General features: G+C 40.5%; 2 protein-coding genes across 8 annotated transcripts in view; one reads left to right on the top strand and one right to left on the bottom strand.

The window, feature by feature from the left end:
* The window catches only part of fhod3b (formin homology 2 domain containing 3b), a 92,733-nt gene extending 76,717 nt beyond the window's left edge, over positions 1-16,016 (top strand). For 4 of the 5 annotated variants that reach the window (XM_046398785.1, XM_046398783.1, XM_046398781.1 and 1 more), the window contains 16 exons: positions 911-973; positions 1,486-1,596; positions 1,775-1,909; positions 2,321-2,371; positions 3,108-3,298; positions 3,826-4,353; positions 4,441-5,366; positions 6,185-6,343; positions 7,099-7,281; positions 7,938-8,057; positions 8,922-9,083; positions 9,221-9,411; positions 9,583-9,775; positions 11,558-11,744; positions 12,726-12,887; positions 13,057-16,016. In XM_046398785.1, the coding sequence (XP_046254741.1) occupies positions 911-973; positions 1,486-1,596; positions 1,775-1,909; positions 2,321-2,371; positions 3,108-3,298; positions 3,826-4,353; positions 4,441-5,366; positions 6,185-6,343; positions 7,099-7,281; positions 7,938-8,057; positions 8,922-9,083; positions 9,221-9,411; positions 9,583-9,775; positions 11,558-11,744; positions 12,726-12,887; positions 13,057-13,139 (3,445 nt within the window). In that variant the 3' untranslated portion in view covers positions 13,140-16,016. The remainder of the gene's footprint in view (positions 1-910; positions 974-1,485; positions 1,597-1,774; positions 1,910-2,320; positions 2,372-3,107; positions 3,299-3,825; positions 4,354-4,440; positions 5,367-6,184; positions 6,344-7,098; positions 7,282-7,937; positions 8,058-8,921; positions 9,084-9,220; positions 9,412-9,582; positions 9,776-11,557; positions 11,745-12,725; positions 12,888-13,056) is intronic. The other variant, XM_046398784.1, reaches the window with a different exon arrangement.
* Positions 15,706-24,059, bottom strand: rxrbb (retinoid x receptor, beta b). Of its 3 annotated transcripts, none has more exons than XM_046398789.1 (12): positions 23,877-24,059; positions 22,380-22,573; positions 21,347-21,500; positions 20,917-21,096; positions 20,541-20,615; positions 19,170-19,330; positions 18,900-19,029; positions 18,025-18,151; positions 17,859-17,900; positions 17,645-17,736; positions 17,416-17,521; positions 15,706-17,277 (listed from the first exon to the last, which is right to left on the bottom strand). In XM_046398789.1, the coding sequence occupies exons 2-12, from the start codon at positions 22,518-22,520 to the stop codon at positions 17,130-17,132; spliced, it is 1,356 nt and encodes a 451-aa protein (XP_046254745.1). In that variant the 5' UTR covers positions 22,521-22,573; positions 23,877-24,059; the 3' UTR covers positions 15,706-17,129. The 3 variants fall into 3 exon arrangements, with proteins under 3 accessions (XP_046254745.1, XP_046254746.1, XP_046254747.1); XM_046398790.1 differs by lacking the exon at positions 23,877-24,059 and adding an exon at positions 23,654-23,847; XM_046398791.1 differs by lacking the exon at positions 20,541-20,615 and having other exon boundaries at positions 23,877-24,055.
* Between the last annotated feature and the right edge of the window lie 723 nt (positions 24,060-24,782).

Genomic DNA, 24,782 nt, shown 5'->3' with positions numbered 1-24,782 from the left:
TTGAGTTGTGTTATACCCACACCATTATGCCCCACACTGTGGAAACGCACTGTCCCCCGCCCCCCGTCACTGGTGTCTGTGTCTTTTTGTAGCACACTGTACACTCAGCAAAGACAACTGCAAGCAAAGCCAACAAAGTCCATTCTAAAAAAAAAAAACAAAAATCTTCTGAATTGTGTCCCATGAGGGATGCTTGTGTCAGACATGTTTGGTTTAGTTTAGTTTCTCTCTACCTCCTTCATCCCTTAAAACAAAAACAATGTTTTCTTGGTCACACCGGCCTTTATTTCCCATCAAAAGGTGATTTATGTTGTATCTGTCATCTCCAAAGACATACTGTAACCACAAAAAGGAGAGTCGTAATTACTTCCCTTTTCAGTTGCTGGAAAGCCTAATTTTGTAGAACATTTACGACTCATCTGTCTTTCATTGTGGCCCTGCACCACTGCTAATCGAAGTCAAGTCAGTAAATTAGTTCAAAGCATGAAGGAATTCAAAATATTAGCGCAAGTCATGGCAACTGTTCCTTAGTTGTGCAGAGATCTGAAGCAATAGAACCAAATCTGAGCCGGCATAACAGTTCGTCGGGGTGTAGCCCTGATCTAACTCAAGTCTAACTCAATCCCTGTTGTCGATGCAGTGGAAAATAAAAGAGAAAGCTTCCAAAACAGCTGTATTCATTAGAATTGACAGTAGTTAGATATCTTTCTAGATAGCACACTGAAATGGTGTGACAGACAGAGATGCTGTCTTCTTCCTGTCGCCTCCGTTGTTGTGTGGTCTTGCAGCCCTCCCACCTCTGACTGCTGTCTCACTATCTCATTTGTGTGACTAACATTTACTTATTTTATCTTTGGAGTATCTAACCGTTGTTGACTGTTGTTCTATTTTTTCTCACTTCCATCTTCAGTCTGACAGACATCAACAGCTCTCCTACATCTAGCTCAGCTAGAAAGCCCTGTTGGGCTGAAAGGTAAGGCCAGGAATCATCAGGTCAACTGTGACAAGACTGTTGACTCAGTACACTCTGGTACAAGACTAATAGCTGAACACTACTATGTTTCTGGTGACAGATTTCAGCTATTTTTGTTTTATTATGTGTTGTGCAACTGTTCTGGGACAAAATGTGAATGATTTGCCAGTCAGATTCAAATAGTACAAGACTGTAGAGGAAAGAGTAGGGCTGGTGAAAAGATTTATGAAAGATTGTCTCCATATACACACATGAGCAGCGGACCTACCAGATACCCTTCAGAGTTTGATAACATGGCATGTTTGGATAGCCAATAAAACGTGCTCAAGTGCGCTGCTCTTTTACTCAGCACAGTCATATCTCAGTGTAAACCCTGCAGCAGTATGCCATTGGAATTCGCTTTGCATCACATCATGGATTCTTGAAGTGATGTTCGAACTTCTTTTCTGTCTGTCAGTGGAAAAATGTCTTGGGAAAGAACATAGCAGTTATTTTTCGCCTTCTTTTAACAGAATCAGTGGCAATGGCACTCCATACCCTGGCAGGCACCAGGCTCCTACATCGCCCACTCAGCGCTTCACTGGTTCAGCAACCACCACACCAGACTCCAAGCCGGTTGACAGGTTGGCATTGCAACCTTTTTCATGCACATCATTTTGTGGATATGATTGATTAAGTATACATCAACTCAAAGCTCATCTCTGAACAAATCTGCAAATTTCCTCAATCAACACGCAAACCAGTTACTCAGTTTTGATGTCATTGTCACATTGTTTTGTTTTTTTCCTATTTGCCATGTAGACCAACGTTAGGGGGTTTGCTGACTTCATCGTACAGACAGCATCAGGAGTCTCTGGCTGCAGAAAGAGAAAAGAGACGCCTGGAAAGAGAAGAGCGTCTGCAGCGAATTGAAAGGGAAGAGAGGAACCGCTTCAAGTTAGTCTCATCAATCATTCAAAACACTGCACGACTTTATCACAGAGAGAATATTCTCTGTTCCTTCACTTTGTGCTCCAGGCCCAGAAATACATGTTGGTATATGATCATTTTTAGAAACATGACTGAAGAGAGATATTTACAAATCTCCCATGAGTCTGATAAAAGCTCAGTTGTCTGTCTTTATGATCATTAGATTAGATGTTCTGCTCAAGTGTCTGGTCATGGTTTTTATGATGTTCTGCTTGCTTTGTTTGCACCCACCATTTCATTTTTAGTTTAGTGTCTGTATGATGAATATGAAGTTTAGCATCATCATCATCGCAATAAAAATGAATGAATGAATTTGTACATACCATGACTACAAACCCTAAATTGCCTCATCTCTCTCACTCTTTCTTTTTATCTCAGTCGAGATTATGTAGACAAGAGGGAGGAAGCGCGACAAGCCCGAGAGGAGAGGTGAGCTTCACATGGATCCACAGTAATGCTGCTGTTGTGAAGATACATCAAACAAGTAAAAAAAAATGTATTTTAAAATTGATAGCAGATGTAAAGTCCGTTGCACTCAGCCTAAGGCTGAGTTATAGGTATCAAAGCCCCTTCACTCCAGCTCACCGTTAAGACATCCCAAAGTTAACAGGACAAGTGTGTAATTGTGTTTTGGCATGGTTGTGGTCCAGTCTCCAATCTCCCTCCGACTGTGTCTGTGTGTGAGCGATATAATTTATAGCTCATTCTTTTACCTTCACCTTTTTCACTCCTGTGAATGAGAACATGAATCTCATTGAAATCTAAAGAATGTGTGAACTGAGATCAGTAACATTGAAAATGTTAAACAGCACTTTAGCAACTTCATTTGTCATCGTTTGAATTACTCTTGAATAATACAAACCTGCCATGTTTGTTTAAAGCATTAATATTGGCATCATGGTTATTATTCACTAAAACCTGACTGAATTTTCCATCACTGGTGGATGAAGCCTTCATATCTCTAGCATGCAATCTTTTCAAGAAGCTTTATTTTTGAATTAATACATTTCTTCAAAGGCTTGTTATATAAAGAGATTGATATAAACAATACCAGTTTGCATTCCTTTGCATGTATATTCCTATCTGATTGTATCACAACTTTCAACGCGCTGAAAAAGATTTAGCACCAATCAGCCTGCATCTAAAGCCCGTTTTGTCATTGCAGGTACAAGGCTGTGGAGAGGTTAGCCGCTGAGGAGTTTGAGCGAGAGCGTCCCAGAGTGCCAACAAGAGGCCGGACAGAGATCACTTTGTGTTTGAGTTCCAACCCTGCCAGTCGCTCGGCATCCCGCTGCGCCACACCTTCGTCCTTTATCTCACAGGAAGACGTCACCACCAGTGCACACCAGACGTCAGGTAAAAGGCGTTCGCCAACCGTTGACGGAGACAGTATTGGCTGTCAGGGCACCGATCACACACACTGGGCTTAGCATTAACCCTTCAAGGGGGATTACTGCGTAGAAATCAGTTTAAACTAGTTATTAAGAATAACTATGAGACTCTAGAAACACAAATCAAAATGTGCAGTTGAAACAGGGATGTTGTAGGAAAATAGATGCAGATGCAGTATATCTAAAGAGGGTGAGAAGCAGGTAAACGTGTGTACACACTATGCTTGAAATGGCTATTTGAAGGTAATTTATTGCTGCAATCAAAAAACGGTTGTTTCTCTCTTTTGATTATGCACAAGTTCATCATATTATGTAATATTCTGGTGTACACTGTTTTATCTGACAGCATCATATCACTCTTACGGTATAGCACTTTTAGTTGAACTATATGTGTACTGCTATTGGTTGAATGTTTCTGAATACTATCATAATAAATAACAACAATATAAAGGCACATAGTATTCAAAGTAAGTGTTTTGCATTCTTTTTCAGGAACAGAACATATCACAGAGCCAAACCTTGACCCGCAGACTAGGACCAAAAGTCCAGCACCACAGTTAACGGTATCAGAACCTTCCCACACACCTCCCTCCAAGCCAGATGAGCAACAGACTGAGACAGAGCCGACTGCAGAGACAGGGGATGTTTCTGAGACTCAGTCTGACCACAACATGGAGTCAGACCAGGCGTCTGATGAACAGTCAAGCACGGGGACAGAAGAGAGGCGAGAGCAGGAGAAGCTTGAGGAGCAGAAACAGAACACAGATGAGGTAGTGACAGAAGAGCATGTAGAGGAAGTGGAAGTGGCAGATATGGCAGATGTGAAGGAGCATGTTGAATTAGAGGAGGAGCAGACGACGGAAAAGGATGTAGAAGACAGTGCACTGCTGAGCGAAAAGGAGAGACAGAATGAGGAGGTGAATGAAAAGGACAACTGCTCTGCATCCAGCATCTCCTCCACGAGTAGCACTCTAGAGAGGGAGGAGCGGGAGGAGAAACTCACCAGTAACATTGATGCAGGTATGACTGCTGCTAATTTTACTCATTTTCTTTCACAATAAACAGTTTAAATTTCTCTCATTGTCAAAAATGTGTGCATATCAACAGGCCAATGGACCCAGTGTATTAAAGACGCAGATGTGAATGACCAGTGTAACAAAATACTCAACAGCAAGCGCTTCATGCTGGACATGCTCTACGCTCAGAAGACGACTGACAACGATGAAGGTAATGTAGCAGAAACGGAGAAGGAAACATGTAAATGTGAGAAGGAGGCAGAGGTCAGCGACTCCTCTGTGGCTAGCTTGGCGAGCAGGATTTCCACACTGGAGGCTCACAGACAAGCCAAAGATGAAAATGTGAAAAAAATGGAGGTGGGACATCTGGACAACCAGGGCAGTGTTCGAGCGGTGGCGGAAAAGTTTGGAGATTTGGTCAAAGGCCTGACATCTCCCGCTGAGGTCGAAGCATCAAAAGAGCAGCAGCAGCAACAGACTGACAAATCAGCAACTGCTGCCTCATCAACGTTACCACCTAAGAAAGAATCGGATTATATCTGGGATCAGCTGATGGCCACACCCAAGGAGCTGCGGATTAAAGAAATGGACTTCACGGACCTGAGGGAAGAAGACGACCTGGACATTTTAGATATGGACAGCGTGATGGGGTCAGGTGAACTGACACCTCCACCTCCTCCTCCGCCATGCAGTACTGCCCTGCCGCCACCCCCACCCCTGTTTGGGTGCCCCCCTCCCCCTCCGATGCTTGGCAAAATGATGCCCCCACCCCCACCATTCATGGCCCCCATCCCGCCACCCTCCCCTCAGCTGAATCGAGGGGAGGTGCCTCTCTTCCAAAAGAAGAAGAAGACCATTCGTCTCTTCTGGAATGAGGTGCGTCCCGTGGACTGGCAGTGTAAGAACCATAAATTCTTTAAGGAGTCCCTCTGGTCCAAACTGGAGCCAATTAAACTGGACACATCCAAGATGGAGCAGCTGTTTGAGTCCAAATCCAAGGAGCTGCCTGTCACGAAGGTAACTTAGCACTGTACTGCTGTTACAGTTGAACCATGCAGCATTACTGGATAGTTTGGATTTTGTTTTGCAGTCCTGATTTGACTCCCATAGCTCAGGATTTCCTGCTATCCAGCACCATAACATTAAGTTTGTAAGTAAGGTAAAGTAAGCATTTAAAATTTGTGAAACCTGCCACGACAAGTGAATTTCCCCACTGTGGGATCAACAAAGTTCATCTTATCTTATCTGATCTGATCTGATTTTACAATGGAGGAAGCCCTTTTAATTTATATTCTCTGTCCGTTCATTAATTTGAAGTTTCATTCATGCTCCCAAGAGGACACACCTCCTTTAGGGCAAACTGCCAAATTTTCACGAATAATATCTCAGTGTTGCACATAATCACACTATATATATATACTACCAGATTTTAGAAAATGTGTGTTATTTCCTTAACTGTTTTTTACTAACTAGAAAGTAAAAAATCTTTCCATTTGCAAACAACTTGGCTTTTCCTGGAGTACAACTCTTGTGCCAACAAATTTGCTACTTCATCCATCCATGTTTTATTTCATCACTTCCTATCTATGGATCATTCAGGCTTATGATCATACTTGCCACAAATGTTAACGACGAGCCAATTTTATAGCAACCTTATTATGGAGATTAAGATACAAAGTGATCTCCATTTTGTGGTAAATGGTGATGAATTAGATAAGTTTGTACATACATTTTGTATAGTGCATTTTTTTAACCATTAAGAACAGCTTCCACTACTCAGGAACCACAAGCTGATATAGAATCCTCAACCTGTGATTTCTCAATATCTCTCATAGAAAGCGGCTGTTGATGGCAAACGACAGGAAATCATAGTGCTGGATTCAAAACGCAGCAATGCTATAAACATCGGCTTGACTGTCTTACCTCCTCCCCGCACCATTAAGACTGCTATCCTCAATTTTGATGAGTATGCACTGAACAAAGAGGGCATTGAGGTAAGCATTTTTCAAGAGATTCTGCCTTAAGACACATACTGTATCTAAACTGTCACTTTGTACTGTAAAGTACTGTCTGTTACATCAAATGAAACCCATTTCCAACCAAACCCAGTTCACCGAAGTCCAAAATAAACGTGCTTTTCTCGAATAATGTTTAGTGAACAAACCAAAATAGATTGATGGATTTCTCCAAACAAGAGTGATTTAACTCATCTAGATGTGATGACCCACGACGTTGACATATCATGTGATTTTCTGGCTGTGTGGCTGGTGTTTTGGCTGTTCTCATGTAATTTATCACAGTGATGATTAAAGGTTAGCTATAGATGCATATTTTCAGCTCATTTTAAAAAACCATACTATAGACTTCACATCATCAGACAATGTTTAATGGTGCATCCCTTTGGTATTATATAACCTGTAGTTTTCAGAGCTTCTTCTTGAGTTCATTCCCAGCAGTGAGGAGTATTCCTCTCCACCGTTGTCTCTGGAGATATTTTCAGCTAGACAACAAATGTGAGGTTGAAAGTTCAGATGTCACACAAGTTTGTGGGAAACATCTCAGACAAACGAGCCAGAAATGTCAGAATTATTTTCAGTTTCCTCTCCCTACCTATGATTTACTCCCTGACATATGGGGCAAAGAATTAAACTCAGGCATTGAATATGATATGCTGACTTGATGAATGATCCAATAAGCCTCTCTTTCCCTTCCCATTCGCCTCCTCTCGTCCAACCCCCCGCCCTTGCAGAAAATCTTGACAATGATCCCCACAGAGGAGGAGAAGCAGAGGATCCAGGAGGCTCAGCTGGTCAACCCTGATATTCCCCTGGGAAGTGCTGAACAGTTCCTTCTCATTCTTTCCTCCATCACAGAGCTGTCTGCTCGCCTGCAGCTGTGGGCATTCAAGATGGACTACGAGCTTATTGAGAAGGTCCGATACATTTCCAGTTTTGCTCACTTGACCCACATACTATATTTTTTTTAACATTGCAATACACATGCTTAAGTGAATTAAAGGAAAAGTTAAACAAGAAGTAAATGTAAAGATCAATACCACTGTCATGTCTGTATGATGAATATGAAGCTACAGCCACTTAGCTTAGCATAAAGACTGGAAATAGCTATCCTGATAACAACAAAGCAACAACATCTGTTTACCAACACCTCTGAATCTCATTAAAATGTTTGTTATTTCACAGAGGGTTATGTGCATGCTTTATCTGGGCCAGCTGCAGCTACTATAGATGTAACACGGCTGGCCTTTTCCAATGAAGCTAACCAACTGCTAGCTGTAGAATCATAGTTAGAGAAAGTGTTTTCCCCAGAATTGTACTATTTAAAAGAGCCTAACAGAGTATTCTACTGATTCAGTAGAACTGGAGGTATCAAATTGAGAATATTTACCACACTTCACACAGTTTGTATGGGAGCCACAAAAGGCTTTATACTTTTTTTCACATAGCCCTGTAAACAGACTTTTTGGTGTTTTCAACAATTTACTGCATCATTATCAAAGGAGAAGGAGAGCATAATGAATTAGCATGAATAGGCAATGCGCTTCATGAATACATTTTCATGCCCCTTTAGGAAGTGGCAGAGCCTCTGCAGGACCTGAAGGAAGGGATGGACCAGTTAGAGAAAAACAAGACGCTCCGCTACATCTTGACCACATTGCTAGCCATAGGCAACTTCCTCAATAGCACAAATGTGAGTAACCCCCAAGACATACATGGCTTAGAGGCTCCTGTTTTTTCACTCTCTCTCCCTCTGTCTTACACTCAATTCCTCCATTTCCTCCCATGCTCTCCTCATCCCCCAACTCCCCTGCCAACATATTTATTTGACAAGGATAACAGTGGACTCTATGTGTACAAAAATGTGCTGCCTGACTGCGCACACCAGACACTGTCCTTCTACAGTAAAAACGCTCATCAAGTCCTCGACTAGACGTGGCTCCATCTGTCTGAGAGGAAAAAGGGAGGGAGGGAAGCTGTGCGGTTGTGTGCTTTCCAACAGTTTGTGTTTGTCTGGCTGCTTGTGTGTGAAATTGCATCTGTGTCCTCCTTTGTGGCTTTATGTGGCCTTGCGTGTGCCTTTGTGAGCTTGCATCTGCGTGTACGGTCTATGTACAAGTGAACCTCTGGGATATGAGTGCCAGAAATACAAAAGGGAAACATAAGTCATCAACATCAAAACAAGCAGTTCCCGCACATAATCGCTGCATTTATATTTTGCAGTAAACCATTTAAAACTGGCAGAGGAACAAGGGAGATCCTGTTCGGATTATGTCTTTCATGTTATCTTCTGGCTTTTTTTTTTTTTTTTTTTGAGCCCCACTGTGGTGAGCATAACAATTGGTCGGGTCTGTAGTAGATTGAGGTTTCTGATAATCACCAGCCTAATGAATCTACATATCTACTCAGCGAACTCCATTGAGCCCCTTTTTCAGCCGTGCCAAAAAGGAAATTCACTGCAATTTGGTCCCCCAGCCTGAGCTTTAGATTTTTAATGCCAGACAGTTGTTTCCGTCCCACATTCTGACTGTGTTGCTGTGTATTCATTCATCTGTAGGCTAAAGGCTTTGAGCTGAGTTACTTGGAGAAAGTCCCAGAGGTGAAGGACACAGTTCACAAGCAGTCCTTGCTACACCATGTCTGTTCCATCGTGGTTGAGAAGTTTCCAGACAGCACTGACCTCTACTCTGAGATAGGAGCTATCACCCGTTTGACCAAGGTTTGCTTTTTAAAAGCTCATGAAACAATTTCTCCACTTTGTAACACTTTGTAACTAACAGTAAATGCCATATCATATCCATTCAAGAGAGTCCTCAGCAGTCTGTAGTGAGTCCTGTCCTGTGATGCTGTTGTCAGGTGGATTTCGATCAGCTTCAAGACAATTTGGCCCAGATGGAGCGAAGGTGCAAAGCATCATGGGATCACCTCAAGGTCATTGCGAAACATGAGATGAAACCTGCATTAAAACAAAAAATGTCAGACTTCCTTAAAGACTGTGCGGAGAGAATCATTATTCTGAAGATTGTACATCGAAGAATAATCAACAGGTATGTTCGGGTGTAGCGCTTATGACTCCATTCTCGTTCACATTAAATATTTTCTTATATTTCGTATATTGCCACTAGTATTTCTGTCTGTTTCAATATCATTTACAACCATGACTGTTTCTGCCAAAGTATCCCTGTAAAGTGATCTGATGTTTTTCTACACATCTGCAGGTTTCATGCCTTTCTGGTGTTCCTGGGCCATCCAATATATGCGGTACGTGAGGTCAGCATTCATCGCTTTAGCAAGATCCTGAGTGAGTTTGCCCTGGAGTATCGCACAACAAGAGAGCGTGTGCTACAACAGAAACAGAAGAGGGCCAACCACCGAGAGAGGAACAAGACCAGGGGCAAAATGATAACAGATGTAAGTGCTCTTCACCATGAGTGATGAGTCACATGCACACTTTCTCCACTTCTTGATCCCAGACTTTGTTTAGTTTGTACTTTCTTAGTTCTATGAAACAATATGAGCAATCCCTCGCCACCAGTTATATATTTAATCTGGTTAAAGCACCAAACGTGGCCATATCTGACAGGCACAGCATAGATTTGTAATGACATCAGCATAGTTCGTCTGTATTCACGTGTATAGGTTACAGTAACAACAATCAGTGAGCTGTTTTTAGTGTATCTCATTCTGTAGCTGCAGCAGCCTAATAAAGGCCAGAGCAAACACCTCCCTGCATGATTAAAATCCCTTAAACCCAGAGGAGTCAACTGCTCAGAGCGGACTCCACAGCAAGCCTTGGCAGGGGCCCCGTTTCCCTTCAAAGGGACCCTAATTCAATCACTGTGTGAAAATTCAAACCTTTGGATGTCCCTGAAGGAGAAATAACAAGGCCCACACCTTAACCACACTCTTATGAAGATGTTTTCAGTCAAATATGTTCCTCTGCTCCATAGCTTGTACATATTTGCAATGTTTATTATGGGAGACAGGGGTGAAACCTCAGAGCAATTTTCATGTTTAAAGGAATAGTTTCATATTTTTGTAATACCCTTTTTTTGCTTTCTTGCCAAGAGTTACATGAGGAGATTGATGCTCGCAGGAACTAGCAGCCAGTTAGTTTAGCCTACCATAAAGACTGATAGCAGGGGGAAACAGCTATCCTTGCTCTGACTACCAATAACTCCACATAAAAAAAGTTGTTTTTTTGTACAGATCAAACAAGATCTGACATATTAATTAGTGAGGTAGCAAACAGAGCTAAGCCAGCTGTTCACCCTATTGCTAGTCTCTATACCAAGCTAACTGTTAGCTAGGGCTGGTTGTGATAGTCAGATATGATAGTGGTAAAAATCTTTGCATTAAAGAAAATAAACATATTTCCCAAAATGTTGAGCTACTCCTTTAAGGTCTACAACACACATCAAGGATTACCAGTTTTTTATGATTTGAGAAAACCTGTAAAAGCAATTAGATAACTTGATAGTGTGGATGGAAATGTTTCCCTTGGCACAAGCAGTATGCTGTATTTACAACACAGCTCTGGCATTTTTTCCTTCCATTTCCTTTCTCTCTGTAGAGTGAGGATGACAATGATAGTGAGGTAACTATGTGCAAACAAGTGCATGTGAACTTTCTGTTGTGACTAATATTCAGCCAGACTGTGAACAATAACTCTGAACAGTAATTGGTGTGTTAATGAGGATTAACAAAGGACAAGTCATCAGTAAGACTGACAGGCTCTGTGTGTGCGTTTGTGTGTGACCTTTATGAATGAGGAAGCTCAAAGGAGTTGACAAGGAGAGAAAAAGAGGCGTTTGCATGATGTCGGCTGGAGCGTTGAGTGAATCTCACTCAGGGGAGTCGCTGCATTTACTTCCTGGTAGAAATTAACGGCCTGGCATGTGTGCATTGTTACAGGAAACAGTCGTGGGGATTTTCTTCTCATGTGTGTCACAGAATAAACAGCACTTTGTGGAACGTTTAACTCCATGACTAACTGTTCTTATTTTAGGAAAAGTGCTGTGTCATTAGTAAAATTTAACCTATATGACAACTTTGATATTTAAGCATTTTCCAGTGTGATTCTTCCTGAACACTTATAGGGCCATAGCATGTACCTGAGTTTCACCATCTCCTGCTAAAAAAATGTCATATAATCTCATCCTGTCTCCTCCCCCTCCTCCAATTTGCCTCCAGACTGGTAAATTTGGTGGTGCCCCATCAGAAGTACAGGAGAGCCAACCTCAGGGTATCCAGTATGCTGAAGATGCAGCTGAACATGAGAACATGAAGGCCGTACTGAAGAGTAGCCTGCAGGGCGGCGAGAGCGGGACGTCCACGGTGCCTGGCCTCCGCACACGCACCAGAGCCAGCAGCACCAGAGGTCAGCCCCATAAACATGTTATACTGTTACAACCCCTATGTTGCTGTTATATTAATATCATCATCCATCCATTAACACTGAGATCTGCAGTCATCTGTGGACATAACTAACTGATGAGAATTTCAGTTGTACTGAAGAAATTCTACCTGAGACTTTTAAGCTAATGATCCACTAGAACAGGTATTTAAGCCACACTAGCAGCCTGGCTCTACAGATGGCAATGTCTTTCAAACAGGCTGTCCACCAGACTGAAATATTTCAACAAGTATGAGTCGGATTCATGTAATTTTTTATGGAGATCCATGGTTCCTTGATGATGAACCCAAGTGATTTTGATACCAGCTTCAGTGGCATGACAGATTCACATTTGTAGTTTTGAATGAAATGTCTTCACAGTCATTGAATGGACTGCAACGAAATTTTGTGTCGGTGTAGATTCTCAGTCATCTGGGTCATCTTGCAAAAAAGTGCTTAAATTGGGGCAACTGAACTTCAGTTTAAAGCAAAGACATTTCACCTCGGGCTTCTTCAGTTCTGATTAAATGGTGAGGATACCTGGGACTCCCCAACTGTTAATCAGATCTGAAGAAGCCTTTTGCAGGAGAGGTGAAAAGTCTTCACTATGTTGCCCCAACTTAAGCTCTTCTATGCAATGAAATTTTAGATACAAATTCTTGTTCATCTCAGAATGCAGATAATAACTTAGGGAATCCTAAAACATTTCATCATATTTTATTTATGGCTTAATCCCTCTACTGAATCTTGTTTTAAGGGCTAGTTGACAAATGTCAGTGTGCTAACTGCTAAACTAAGAGGATGAACTTACGTGCTTATTAGCATGTTAGCATTGCCCTTGACATTAGTGTTGCCTAAAAACTGCGTCAAACAGCTGCTAACATGGCTGTCCAATCAGTCTTGATTTTTTTAAACATCCTCTACTGTATCCCTGCTGTTTTCATATCCATTCTGACCTTGTTTCAGGTCGTGTTCCCCCATGGTGCTCTGCCAATGACGACCCAGTGAACTGCACAGATGATACAGCTGATGAGATCATGGAGAGGATTGTTAGGTCAGCCACTCAGGGCCCCGGCCAACGGACGCAACCTCGGGAACGGAGACGGTCCCGAGTCAACCGTAAATCACGTGAGTCATGTCAGTTATCGCACAAGTGGCCAAGTTTATTGTTATGTACACAGAAATGCTATTATCTGCATCTACAAACATTGTAGTAGTACACTCATCAAAAGCAGTTACTTATCACATTTTGCTGTTCTCTCTTCACTTCCCTTTATTTCTCTTCCTGCATGCACAGTGAGAAGGACACTGAAGAACGGACTGACAGCAGAGGAGGCAAATGCCCTTGGTTTGTCCAGTGGTTCAGAGATGCAGGTGTGAGCTGGACATATAAAAACATCTGGAAGACCTTTCACTGCCCCTTCTACGCCTACACGCAACCTGGCAACCCATCCCAATCTGACTTGGCACTAAAAGCCCCCCCCCCCCCCCCCAGGCTTCGATGAGTTGGCTTCATCTTCGTGCATTTGGTTCGCATCGGCTTGACACAAGCGCTTCGTGAAGAGAGCGGATAAAAGGCGGAATAAGATTTTGTTCATGAACTGAAGGGCAGAGACAGCAGAAACTGAGTACTGCATTCAAACCGCTACGCTTTTCTGTTGCTGGATAAACATCCGTAATCTGCACTCACAAGGCTTCACAATCATCCTCTGAACGTGACATTGCGTACTAACACCCGTTCAAAAGTGTATTTTTTAAGGCGCAGGGCATGAGAAGAGTTGGCAGTGCGAATGCTTCAGCCTCCGTGGCCTTGACAGAATCTAAAGGGCTAGAAGTGTGGTATAGACACTAAACTCTCCACTGCAGAGGTTTAGTGTCAGCCCCAAAGCTTTAGTGACAAATTGAATTGAAAGAAATGTCATCTATTGAATAGATGGCTTTGTGCAGAAGGTTATTCTGTTATATACTACTGTGGTAGTTTTGTGTTTCTTTTCATTTTCCTCAAGAAGGTGCTCAAATAAGGAACAATTGCACTGGATGTAAAAGTTGGGTATCAATGCAATGTGAAATCCTTGACACTGATGAACCACTCTGACATCTGAATCTCAAATATACTCAACAGTTTTACCAGCAAATAAACAGTAGCACAGTTTTTATCGTCTCATCAAAGCAGGCAGATAAGAAGGAATTTATCTGAGAGACATTTTTGTAAAGATCGCAGTCAACAGTTCAGTTAGTATGGGTAGTATTTGTGATACCACTAGTTTCAGACATCATGCAAACATTTTTAGCTTAAATAAATGTAGACAAGTTGCATTATGTGACCTGTTCTCACAGTTGGAAGTTGTTACGGAAGGCAGGCGCAGTGTTAAAGGTGAGCGACCTTCATAGAGTTTTATTTTCTAGAAACTATGAGCTGCACATTTCAGAGTGCCTTTCAGAGACAGTTATTTATTAAGATGTTTTCAGGGACATATAATCAAGAAAATGTTACTACAGATGTGCAGTCTGTGGAGGGGTGAGGATGATATTGCAATGTACATCATTTACGAGCTGTGATTTATTGTTAACCAGTGTTTTAAAAGTTATCCTGGCATATTTTTTTCCATGTTACATCTCAGATTGAATAGTTTGTTATGAAGACAGATTTAAAGTATTTATGACAACTTAGGGATTGGTTATGCACATTAGCTGGATCCTGTTGCCTTACTGTAGAACACAGACATGCGTTGTTCCACTCAAGTCAAGATCTAGGCAAAATAGAAGGGTTAAAAATATACCAGTCCACATTAATGTGTAGCTCAGCTGGAATCATTGGAGATCTTGTTTGTCATTCCCAGGACATGCAGCCAATAGCTTCACTCTCTAACTATGAATGTGAACATCAGGGGTTACATAATCAGTAATGCACATAAAATCTCCATTATTTATCTACTTTAAAACATGTAAATCTTAACTAACATTAATTAGAAGGAGCCCGCAATTTTAACTTTGATTACACAGGTCTGTTTTTGAACTATTAAATGCTAGTCAATAATTTGGAATGGCCAGTCGGCTTTTATCACTGAAAGGTAAATCTGTCCACATGCAATTTTTTTTTTTAAACTGTGATGGAAACATAGCCACGGAGAGAAAGAAGAATCTAGTGCAACACCACAAAGCTACATAAGACCACACCAGCAGTACGTTTCTGTTTTGTTTAGAATTTACTGAAACCGATTCAGCACCTTAGACTTAATGTGTAGCATGCAATTTGGTAGTTATGGGAGGAAGAGCTCGTTGTGTTTCCCAGATTGTACTGACTTGCGTCAAAAACAAGACTTACGTGTAAAGTAATAAGGGGGGATGCTGTAAAACGATGTACACGTTATGACTTTCTTCTGTTTTTTTTTCTCCATGTGTAGTATAGTGTATTATAGTCTAAAAGCAGTATTATTCTAAATATAATTTAAGCAAACCAAGCCATGCATGGTTTAAAAAGGTGTCACTTCTGCTTGATACAAAAGGAGGTTCACTTTGGTTCTCAGAGCTGTAGGATTTGTGTGCGTGTTATTAAAGCTTTGCAGCTTGTGTAGTGAACAAACCTGGTGAAACACGCAGCGATGAAATTCAACAGCTAGTCCTGTGGAATCCCTCAGAAGCCTTTGATTTCATTGCACTCAACGTTTTTCTTCTTTTAACATTAGCCCACCACACACTTTTGCTGCCTGTGCCATAACAACACTGTGGAACTAGGACACAAGTGCTATACAACTGAGGCTTCTATTGCATCAGTGCCCACAGCAAAACTATGTAACAACTACAATAAAAAGGCTCTTAAAAAAACATCTTTTGACAATTTTTTTTAATGATCTTTAAATTGTGTGCTGCCCTAAAATCTTCCAGTGAAAATAAGTGCCACATCTAACACTTTTTGGGAAGAAAAAGCAAACAAACCAACAAAAAAAAAACTTAAGCCTCTTTATTTTTCAGTCCACACAACCCATGTTTCAAGTCACTTTATGTTCAAGAGCATATAGAGGTCGATGACAAGCTTGCCAATAGAGCTCATCTGGTGTTTACATATGGCCATCAGAGAGACCTCATTTGGTCTTGTTTAAAATTCCTATGTGTCCACAGGTGGTATGGATCTAAATGAGATTATGGTTTGCTTTTGCAGAGACATTACAATGAACATGACAGCTACCTATAAAAGGGAAGGAAAGGTTGGAAATACAATTGAGCGTCAAAAAAAAAAAAAAGCACAAAAGATAAAAATCAGCTGAAACAGTCTCAGCAAATCCAGTGCAACCCAAGACATGTTTTTGCTCTATACTAGTTGAAAACTAAAAAGGGCACATATTAAGAATTATATAATTTGTATCTCCTGATCATAATTCAAATTTATCAATGTACATTTTCCCTGAACAATTACTTTTGCACAGTACCTCAGAATTGTATAGATAAATTACAAAATGGATTATTCCCTTTCCACTAGACATGATTTATTTTGTAAAACCCCTGAATGACTGACAGGCAGAAAGCTCTTATGCAGTTTACATTTTATATTGCTACATTTTTAACAAAGATTAACAACGGGATTTTCAGTTTTGCATATTTTCTTAAGTGTGTGGTTTGGTGTATCTGCACCAAAAATGTCAAATTATCTCTGAAATAGCACCAAGAGACAAACGCCTGGCTATTTACAGGTCAGGCGTTTATTGAAGGTATATTTTAGAAAGAGTACATAGCAAGTGTGCAGTGCAGTTTAATTGTTAACCACAAAGTGATTAGATTTATAAAATGGCAAAGAAGTAAACAACACTAACTGTATATTATCAGACATACAAAGCCGATCCTCAATCAACAATTGCCCCGGTTGGCGGTTTGGTACAATAACATACTTTACTTTTAGATCTGGCCTGAATTTGAGATTATAAAAAGTTGCCACTGTCCTTTATGTATACTCATGAATCATGTTGCCTTCCTTTCAAAAAAGAAAAAAAGGGAGGGGGGGGGGCTGGGTAAATTCAGATGGTGAAACAACTGAAGCTGAATTTTTTTAGGTGTCTAAAAAGCTTATATAAAAAATGTATACCCAAATCATAGCTCCTGTGAGGGAAATATGTAAATGTCTATATTTTTGAAAAATACCTTTATTAAAACCATAGTTACTCATGAAGTTACTTGAACATATAGCACCAGTTTTTAGATCGTGCCAAGCCTTGGGTTTGGTCTAAAGAGCAAATCTGTGCTGCACTAAAATAGTGTAACCCAGACAGCAGTGAGACAAATTGACAAATTTTTAAAGAACTTAAAGTGCCACTCCAGTCCCACTCCAGCTTCCCAGACTTCAGCCATCTAAACCTAACCACAGTACGTGTTTCCTATCTAAGACAACTGATGGGGAGCTTCAAGCATTTCCATGAGGAAAGTGTCAATAGGCGTGTCACCGATCAACTTGAAGAAGAAGAGATGCTCCAAGCACTTCAAGCCAATGGACCGCAGTGCTGGCAGTCGAAGGAGGAGCTTAGCAAACCTGTGTGGAGCAAAGAAGATCACACTTAGTATGACAAAAAAAGATAAACAAAACACATTTGATGTTGAACTGTGAAGTCAATTCACAGGAGTGGAAAAACAAGCCCATGCCCAGCTCATCATAGGTGAGGACCTTTACCTGCCCTGCTGCTCTGGGTATCTCTGTTTGCAGTAAGCTTCCAATGATGCATAGACCTTTTCTCTAAGGAGCTCCACCTCACTGGTGCTGGAGAGCCCTTTCGCATCTGCAGGAAAATACAGAACACGTCTCAAGTATTTTACTTAGGACCATGAGACTTAAGAATACATCCTACTTTGCAAAAAGAGTATTAATCTCTCTTATTTAAATATCAGCATTGTGCAGGCACCTGGGTTGAAGAGGACGATGGCTCGGAGACAGCCCAGCTCTGTTTTGTCCATTTGCATATCTCTCATTTTATTGACAAGCTCGGTAAGGACTCTAAAATGATGACAAATTGAGCACAGATTTTTCAAAAAGGTTTCAGAGTGTGAATTACTAAGAACATAACATGAATTACTGACTGAAAGACAGTAATCAATGTTACAAGAGTGTAAATTTACCTGTCAAATATTGCGCCAACCTCTGCGCTCTGCACACTCTCCCTGTGTTAAATAAAACCAGTTGTTAAACAGACAATGCACATGTAAAACACCAGAAAAGGCCATTGTGAGTGGTTGCAATTCATATTTGAGTATGCTGACATTTGATTTGTCTCCTCAGATGTACCTGTCAAAAATGGCTCCAACTCCTCCGCTGTGAGCACTGTCGCGCAGCAGCTCGGAGGCCAGGAGAACTCCATCCTTCAAAGCGATGGAGCGATGGGAGAACGAGGCAATGAGCAGCTCGTTCCACCCTGACAGATGAAATACAATCACACACTGGTAAGTAAAATAACAGTGAAAACATTTCAGAGGTTGGGGTGAAATTACACTCACAACATAAGGTCTTTACATTATGTCGTGTGTCCGTAGCACCAACACACTCTTGTGTAGCCTTCACACAACAGCTGCATGCGTTTTTATGTTTCACAACTGAACACAAAAACTTGTTTGAGGATGATTCATGATTACCATTTTCAAATACAATTTACTGTTCATTAATTTGCAGTATATTCTTTCTTTTGTTAAATCTATAGATGGACAAAAAGCAACATTCAGGGGATCTACAACATTAACAGAGGTGGTGGTGGTTGTGGTCTGCACATATGTTATTATTTAGGTTACTGTGGAGTTAACTTTCACTCATAGATTTGAGGTAAAAGGCAGCAAAAACTTAGAAGCTTATTTGGGCTCTGCTGGCAAACCACTGCAACTAGGATACAAACATCCCTATGTGCCGCTGTGTGGTTAAATTTTAAGTTTATATTTTCATATTTGTAAATAAAATTTGAACAGTTCTGCAAAGCACAAAGTTAGGACAATTGTGCATTTGCATTGAGACAGTTTTACAGTGAAAACAGAATATTTACGTAAGTATCTCTTTCAGAAATGAACTTTGTAACACTGCAGCGTTCATAATGTGCCTCTGATAAACTTACAAAGAGACAATGTGGATCTGATATCTGTGTTCTATGTGTTGATTTCAAAGGTGCTCAGTCATACCTGCACGGAGAAGGATGACCTGGTCATCAAGGGGCAGTTCAGAGAAATGTGGGATTCTCTTTGCCCACTCCACCAAGGCAAACAGCTGTTTGTCTGCAGTCTGACAGATGTTGGTAACTGCATCATGGGGCTGAAAACCAAACAGTCACATTCGGTCATTCTAAACACATGAGGCCCACAGCCATCATGCTACTGTGAAAAACAGACAACCTACAAACATACTTAGAAATATCTACTAATTCTCATATCAGTTTGTTGTAACCAACTCACAGAGTTGCCTGCAGAACCACCATCAGGGTGAAGCTCAGTCTTCTGCTCCACAGCAGTCTCTGCCTCTAAAATCTTCTCCACAGGCATCTCCTCGTTCACCGAGACGCTGAACTCCAGCTCTCCTTCACGCTCCTTGTTCCTCTGGCGCTCCTCCTGGACCGCTGCAAAGGTGTATTAATGAATTTATGAGTATAAGACTAATATTACACACAATGTCCTGCCTATTTACAAGGTTTATGCTGCATTAATAAAGTTCTATTGAAATTCTATACTGTCTTGACAAAAGGTAAACATGTCAGCAATCACAAAATACAATACAAAACAATACAAGTGCTGCATTCAGGGGATTTCTTTCATTATAAGAAAATGTAAGGCTAACAATCTCTTATATCTTGTGACATTTTAGCACAAACAGATTTTTTTATTTCCATACTTTTTATATTATGCATTCACAACAGCATAATTCATGGTCATCGGGACATGAGTCTCATTAATTTTCTTGCATTTTCACTTCCATTTCTACAGTAGCTGGCAGGTTGAAAATTACACATATGCTTGTTATTAACATGCCCTCTAGTTAGCTTATTAGCATAGTTTTCATAATAAAACACTAAAACATGAAATCTTTAAAACCAGAATCTCAATGCATATAAAAATCTATTGCTTTTCTTGATTCCATGCTTGGTGTTGTCCTAACCAGCACAAAGCTCCTTATGTACAACTCAATAGCCTAGAAAAGACCATGTGAGGGTGATTAAAACTTACTGGCAGTTTAGTCACAAAAATAAAAAAGAGTCTATGTTGTGTACAGCAACCTAAATGGAGATGGATCTCAGTGAGGTGGAAAAACAGAGGCTGTTGTCTAATCCAAAAAAAATATCACATCATATTCAAACGTTCCTTGATCAAATCGAGGGGGGAAAAAAGAGCAGAAATGACTAAATCTCTTCAGAAATACTGACACTGTGACATAAAATCTACTCTTCTCACTCGCAGAACAGACATTAGTAAAGAGGCAATACCTCTCATAATGCAAGTACTGTTTACTGTATGCATTCAAACACCCTTAAAACTGTCCTTGTGGCCCATGAATGCCTTGACTAGAATGTGATCCATCATACTCTTTGCTGCTTCAACATCAATCTACGATCCACCACCATCGGATCTGAAATGCATTTACACACATTCAGCAAAAAACTCAGTTGCCCATCTGCTTATTTTACAAAGCAGTCTATCATCGCAAGGCAATATACAGCGAGCCTCGTTCTCTGTCGTTTCTGTGTACGTTTTCACACATAAATTTCCCAATCAACAATTTTACATGTCTAACACAACAGACTAGTTCTCTAAGTAACAACAAAATACACAAACTTTGAGGTTTCAATGTTATACTCATCCATCCCTCATCTTTTCCATCTTCTTTTATCCACTTTACATGTTTGATCACTATTGAAAGATGGAGAAAGGGCACAACAAGAGAAAATGAGAAGAGATGAAGAGGGGTTAGTTATAAAAACAAGCCCCAATACACTCATCTCTGCCCTTCAGCTAATCTAGCGTCCGCCCTCACTTCTGCCAGACATACTATGCTAATCCAATGTCACTTACTCAATTTAATCGGGCTAAAATTTCGGTGTATGTAAAAAATATATTGACAAAAACGGTTTGAAGTTTCCTAAACCTTCATTAGGCAAACAGGCTCTCAAAATTAACTGAAATCTCTAATACAGCCCTATTTCTTGCATACCTTCCCTCTTCATGCCCATGGCCAGGCACTTCTGATAGCGGCAGTACTGGCAGCGATTGCGCTGGCGTTTGTCAACCAGGCACTCTTTGTTATCCCTGCAGGTGTAGCTCAGGTCTTTGCGCACAGTTCGTTTGAAGAAACCTTTACAACCCTCACAGCTGGAGACTCCATAGTGCTTGCCTGAAAATTACACAAGTTATAAAAAGCTTTAGAGGCTGATGAGACAATCAAAAAGAACATCAAAGTGAAGGCAACCGGCTGACATACATTTTATATTTTCATTAGCAATAGTGACTGAGATCCATTTTGTTAAAAGGTTGAAGAAACGCAGGCAAAACATTCGACAGTAAGGGATTATCCACACGAAAACTGCCATGAACTACAACAACCTCCAGCTGATGTTTCACTTCTACTAATCCTGCTCACTTACCAGAAGAGCGGTCTCCACAGATGACACACAGGCGTTTCTGAGACAACATAATTCCAGGGCTGTGAGCTGACATAGGCCTCAGGCCAAAGGGAGGCTTGATATCATCTGAGCTGCTAATTGATTGCATCCTTGATATGGGTGCTGAAGAAGAGGTCTGGATACACAGTGCAACAGAAACAACAACAAAAATCAAACATTGTAATGTCTTCGGTTACTTATGTGTAATGTTACGTGACAAACCTGTTTGCTGAATAATAAGTCATCTTTTTCAGTACGTGATAAATATGATTTGGCATCAGTGTGTCCAGCATGCAAAAGCTTCTGGCAACTGGTCATTATGGTGATTCCATGCCACTCACAACCTTTCTTAGTTAACGTCATGCATTTTCTCAAAAAATCAGTTTAGCGTATGAATATCTAGTACGTGACAAAACAAGCCATTACAACCTGTAACTTGCAAATTTCCTGAACCCAATGAAAAACGGGCTCAACAGATATCACACAAAGATAGAAAATCTTGAAGCCACACAGTACAGATATGGACCTATGAAATAAAACCACTGAATGCAATATTAGAGGGAGTGAAAAGTAAAAACCTTAGCTGTTTTGAATTTTTTTTTTCATGAATAAGGAGTAATATAACATCTTCATTTTATTATATATGTGCAGTGAATATTATCACTTTCACAAAAAATGAAGGACATCAAAACAAAATTTGCCTCCTGAAATTTATTTAACTAGAAAAGCTTTTTAAAAATTCCTAATTAAAAAGCATTTTTGCAAGATCCCATGAATTTAATACAAATTTTCACATTTTTTTTCCAGGAAAATTAACAACATGAATTGCAAGATCCCAGTGAGTTTGGATCAAATCAATTGCTAATGCATTTGTAGTTGCAGTGTACCACAAACTATCTGTAGACTCTCCCCTTGTAAATAACAATATTCAACAACTACTGCAGAGTAATCTCTCACATGCAAACATGAAATGCACTATAACATAAATTCACAGACACTAATAAGAGTCAGTTACCTGACTGTTGCTGATGGCTCCAAATCCCAGCGAAGGTGAAACCCCTGTGGAGTTAAGCGAGGAACTGATAACTGAGAAAGGAGAACCTAAGACGTTGGTGGGGCTGTTGGAGTCTGAACTGTTGGGCTGCTGTGAGGACATGACTAGTAAGCAACCCAGTAGAGAGGATGGTGTCCCGTCTGAAGGATATCAATCTGAGGGTCATAAAAAGTATATTAGCTCTAAAAAAAAAAGGCACTTTAACATGATTAAACCTAGACCTCTATTACTATTTATATCGTTGCCCCATTACCTGAACTGGACTATCAAGTGATACTGTTTAAAGTTTTATACCCTTATTATCCCTTATGCCCTAGTCTTATACCCTAATACTGGTGCAATAATCATATATAACACTATATGGGAGGCTCCATCTGGCTCTACGGATTATTCTTGGTCTTATATAAAATGGAATATTTTTAAGTTTGGGACTGATGGCTAGACAAAACCAGATATCTGATATGATCGACCTGTAAACATTACGTCGGTCGACCGATGTAATGTTTACAGGTCGATCATATCAGATGTCTGGTTTCTGACATTTTGTAGAACAATCGACTGACCGAGAATATAATGCAGCCTTAGATGCATGCTATCTATGAAATTTTGCAACAGCTAAAATCAGTAATATGTGGCTGACACGTATTAACTGTAACACAAACTGAATGGTATATGGACGAATGAGATTGGAACCACTCCGCGTTTAGCTAAATTAAAGCTCAAGGTTCAAACTGTTTTGCATTAACCGCCCTGATCAAATCGGTCAAATTAAAAGAAAAAACACTTAACACAAACAACATGGGCTGTGTTTTGAGTGACAATATTTGTTAAAACTAAGCAAACCACAAAGTGCATTAACATTTGCTTGTGTGTTAACGTTAACACATCTGGCCCGTGTGCATCGCAATAAAGTTACGCTTTTGCTAAATGTTGCTAACGATACGCAGTATCATCGATATTGACGGGGAGAACAGCATTAAAGGCTAACGCTATGTACAATGTCCACCTCAAACAAAAGTAGCAGCGTCCACGAGTGTTTTTGTGAATTAGCATTATAACTGATATAGGATTCGTAACACATAAATACTACCCTACGTCTGCTTTTACCGTTAGCTAGTAAGCTAGATGCAAATCCACAGACGCTCCAAAGTGCCCGGCTAAAGCTAACATTAGCTTTGTTGCCGTCTGACTGATAACGCTATTTCACTCTATTCCGTTTCGTGAAACAAACTTACGTTGTAAACATAGCCCGTTAGTCATGGAGAAATGTTCGGTAACTCGACGGTAATCGAGCCACAATAATAAATCCGTACAGCTATGATTAGCCACTCAGCTGAATTTACGGCTAACTTAGATAACGTAGCTAGCATTAGCCTATTACACGGCTCAGGGTGATTGTCTGAAGAAGCAGTTGCTGACAAAATATTTCATGGTCGTTTGAAGGTTGTAATCACTTACCAGACACACCTTCGACGCATATTGGGAAACCACTTCACTATTCTAAATGAGACAAGCGGCAGACGACAGGCCGACACCTAGATCCAGTTTAGTTCAACTTCACGCTGCTGTTGTTGTTTACAGGCCATGATGGCTCAGTGCCAGAATCCCTTGAGCCAAAATGTCTCATGGGAACACCCATAACAGTACTGTCATATGACACTCCTGCAAGATATCTTCAGCGTGATTTATAATTTAGTCAGACTTTTTTTTTTTTTGCTTATCGTTTAATAATTCCGTACATGATTTGAACAAATACTTGAAAACAATAATAAACTGTACCCACTGCCTTGTTAGAACCTTCCCACTGTGTATTGGTCTCGAAATGAGTAAATGACCTTCCAAAAAAACAGTCCACTTATGCACACACCATCTGTTCAATGCACAACACACTGTCATAATAGGGTGCTTGTGCTTTCAAGGGGAAGAAATGGAAAATGACTCAATGACTCATAGCATCTATTAAAATACTGTGACACAACATGAGTATTTGAATAAATTTGGGGGGGGGGGGGCGTTGTCATTGCTTTGGTTATGTTGAGGTATTAGTGCTGAATTTCAACATTGAGAAATTGAAGAGGTGGATGGTTTTTGCATTTGACAGGAGCAATATTGCACAATGCCCTCTTGCCTCAGCGATGTTACACAGTATCATTTTGCACAGTCTAAAATATTTACCACAGTGATCTGTGGCTGTAATCTTTTGTAATCATCTTTAAACTCCCTTGTTTCCAGGGTGAAGACCGAGGTGCACCTTTGTAACTCAGCTGCTGATTAATTGCAACATTTTTTAACCCTTTGATCCAAAAGTCCTGCAATTTCTATTAAGTATTTACTTTTTTTTCTTTTCGCATTGTTAAATTGTTT

The sequence above is a fragment of the Scatophagus argus genome, chromosome 9 (assembly GCF_020382885.2).
Source record: "Scatophagus argus isolate fScaArg1 chromosome 9, fScaArg1.pri, whole genome shotgun sequence".
NCBI lineage: Eukaryota > Metazoa > Chordata > Actinopteri > Scatophagidae > Scatophagus > Scatophagus argus.
Note: the sequence above shows the minus strand (reverse complement) of the source record. Positions and strands in the feature narration are given on the sequence as shown.

Bases quoted from the DNA above. Each gene is read 5' to 3' on its own strand.
- rxrbb (XM_046398789.1), bottom strand. From the start codon at position 22,520: ATGTCCTCACAGCAGCCCAACAGTTCAGACTCCAACAGCCCCACCAAC. The intron at 21,097-21,346 runs GTAAGTGAGCAG...TGTAATTTTCAG, and splicing joins CTGTGGAGACCGCTCTTCTG to GCAAGCACTATGGAGTCTCC. The intron at 19,030-19,169 runs GTGAGTTGGTTA...TTTGGTTTTCAG, and splicing joins GTGGTTCTGCAGGCAACTCT to CCCCATGATGCAGTTACCAA.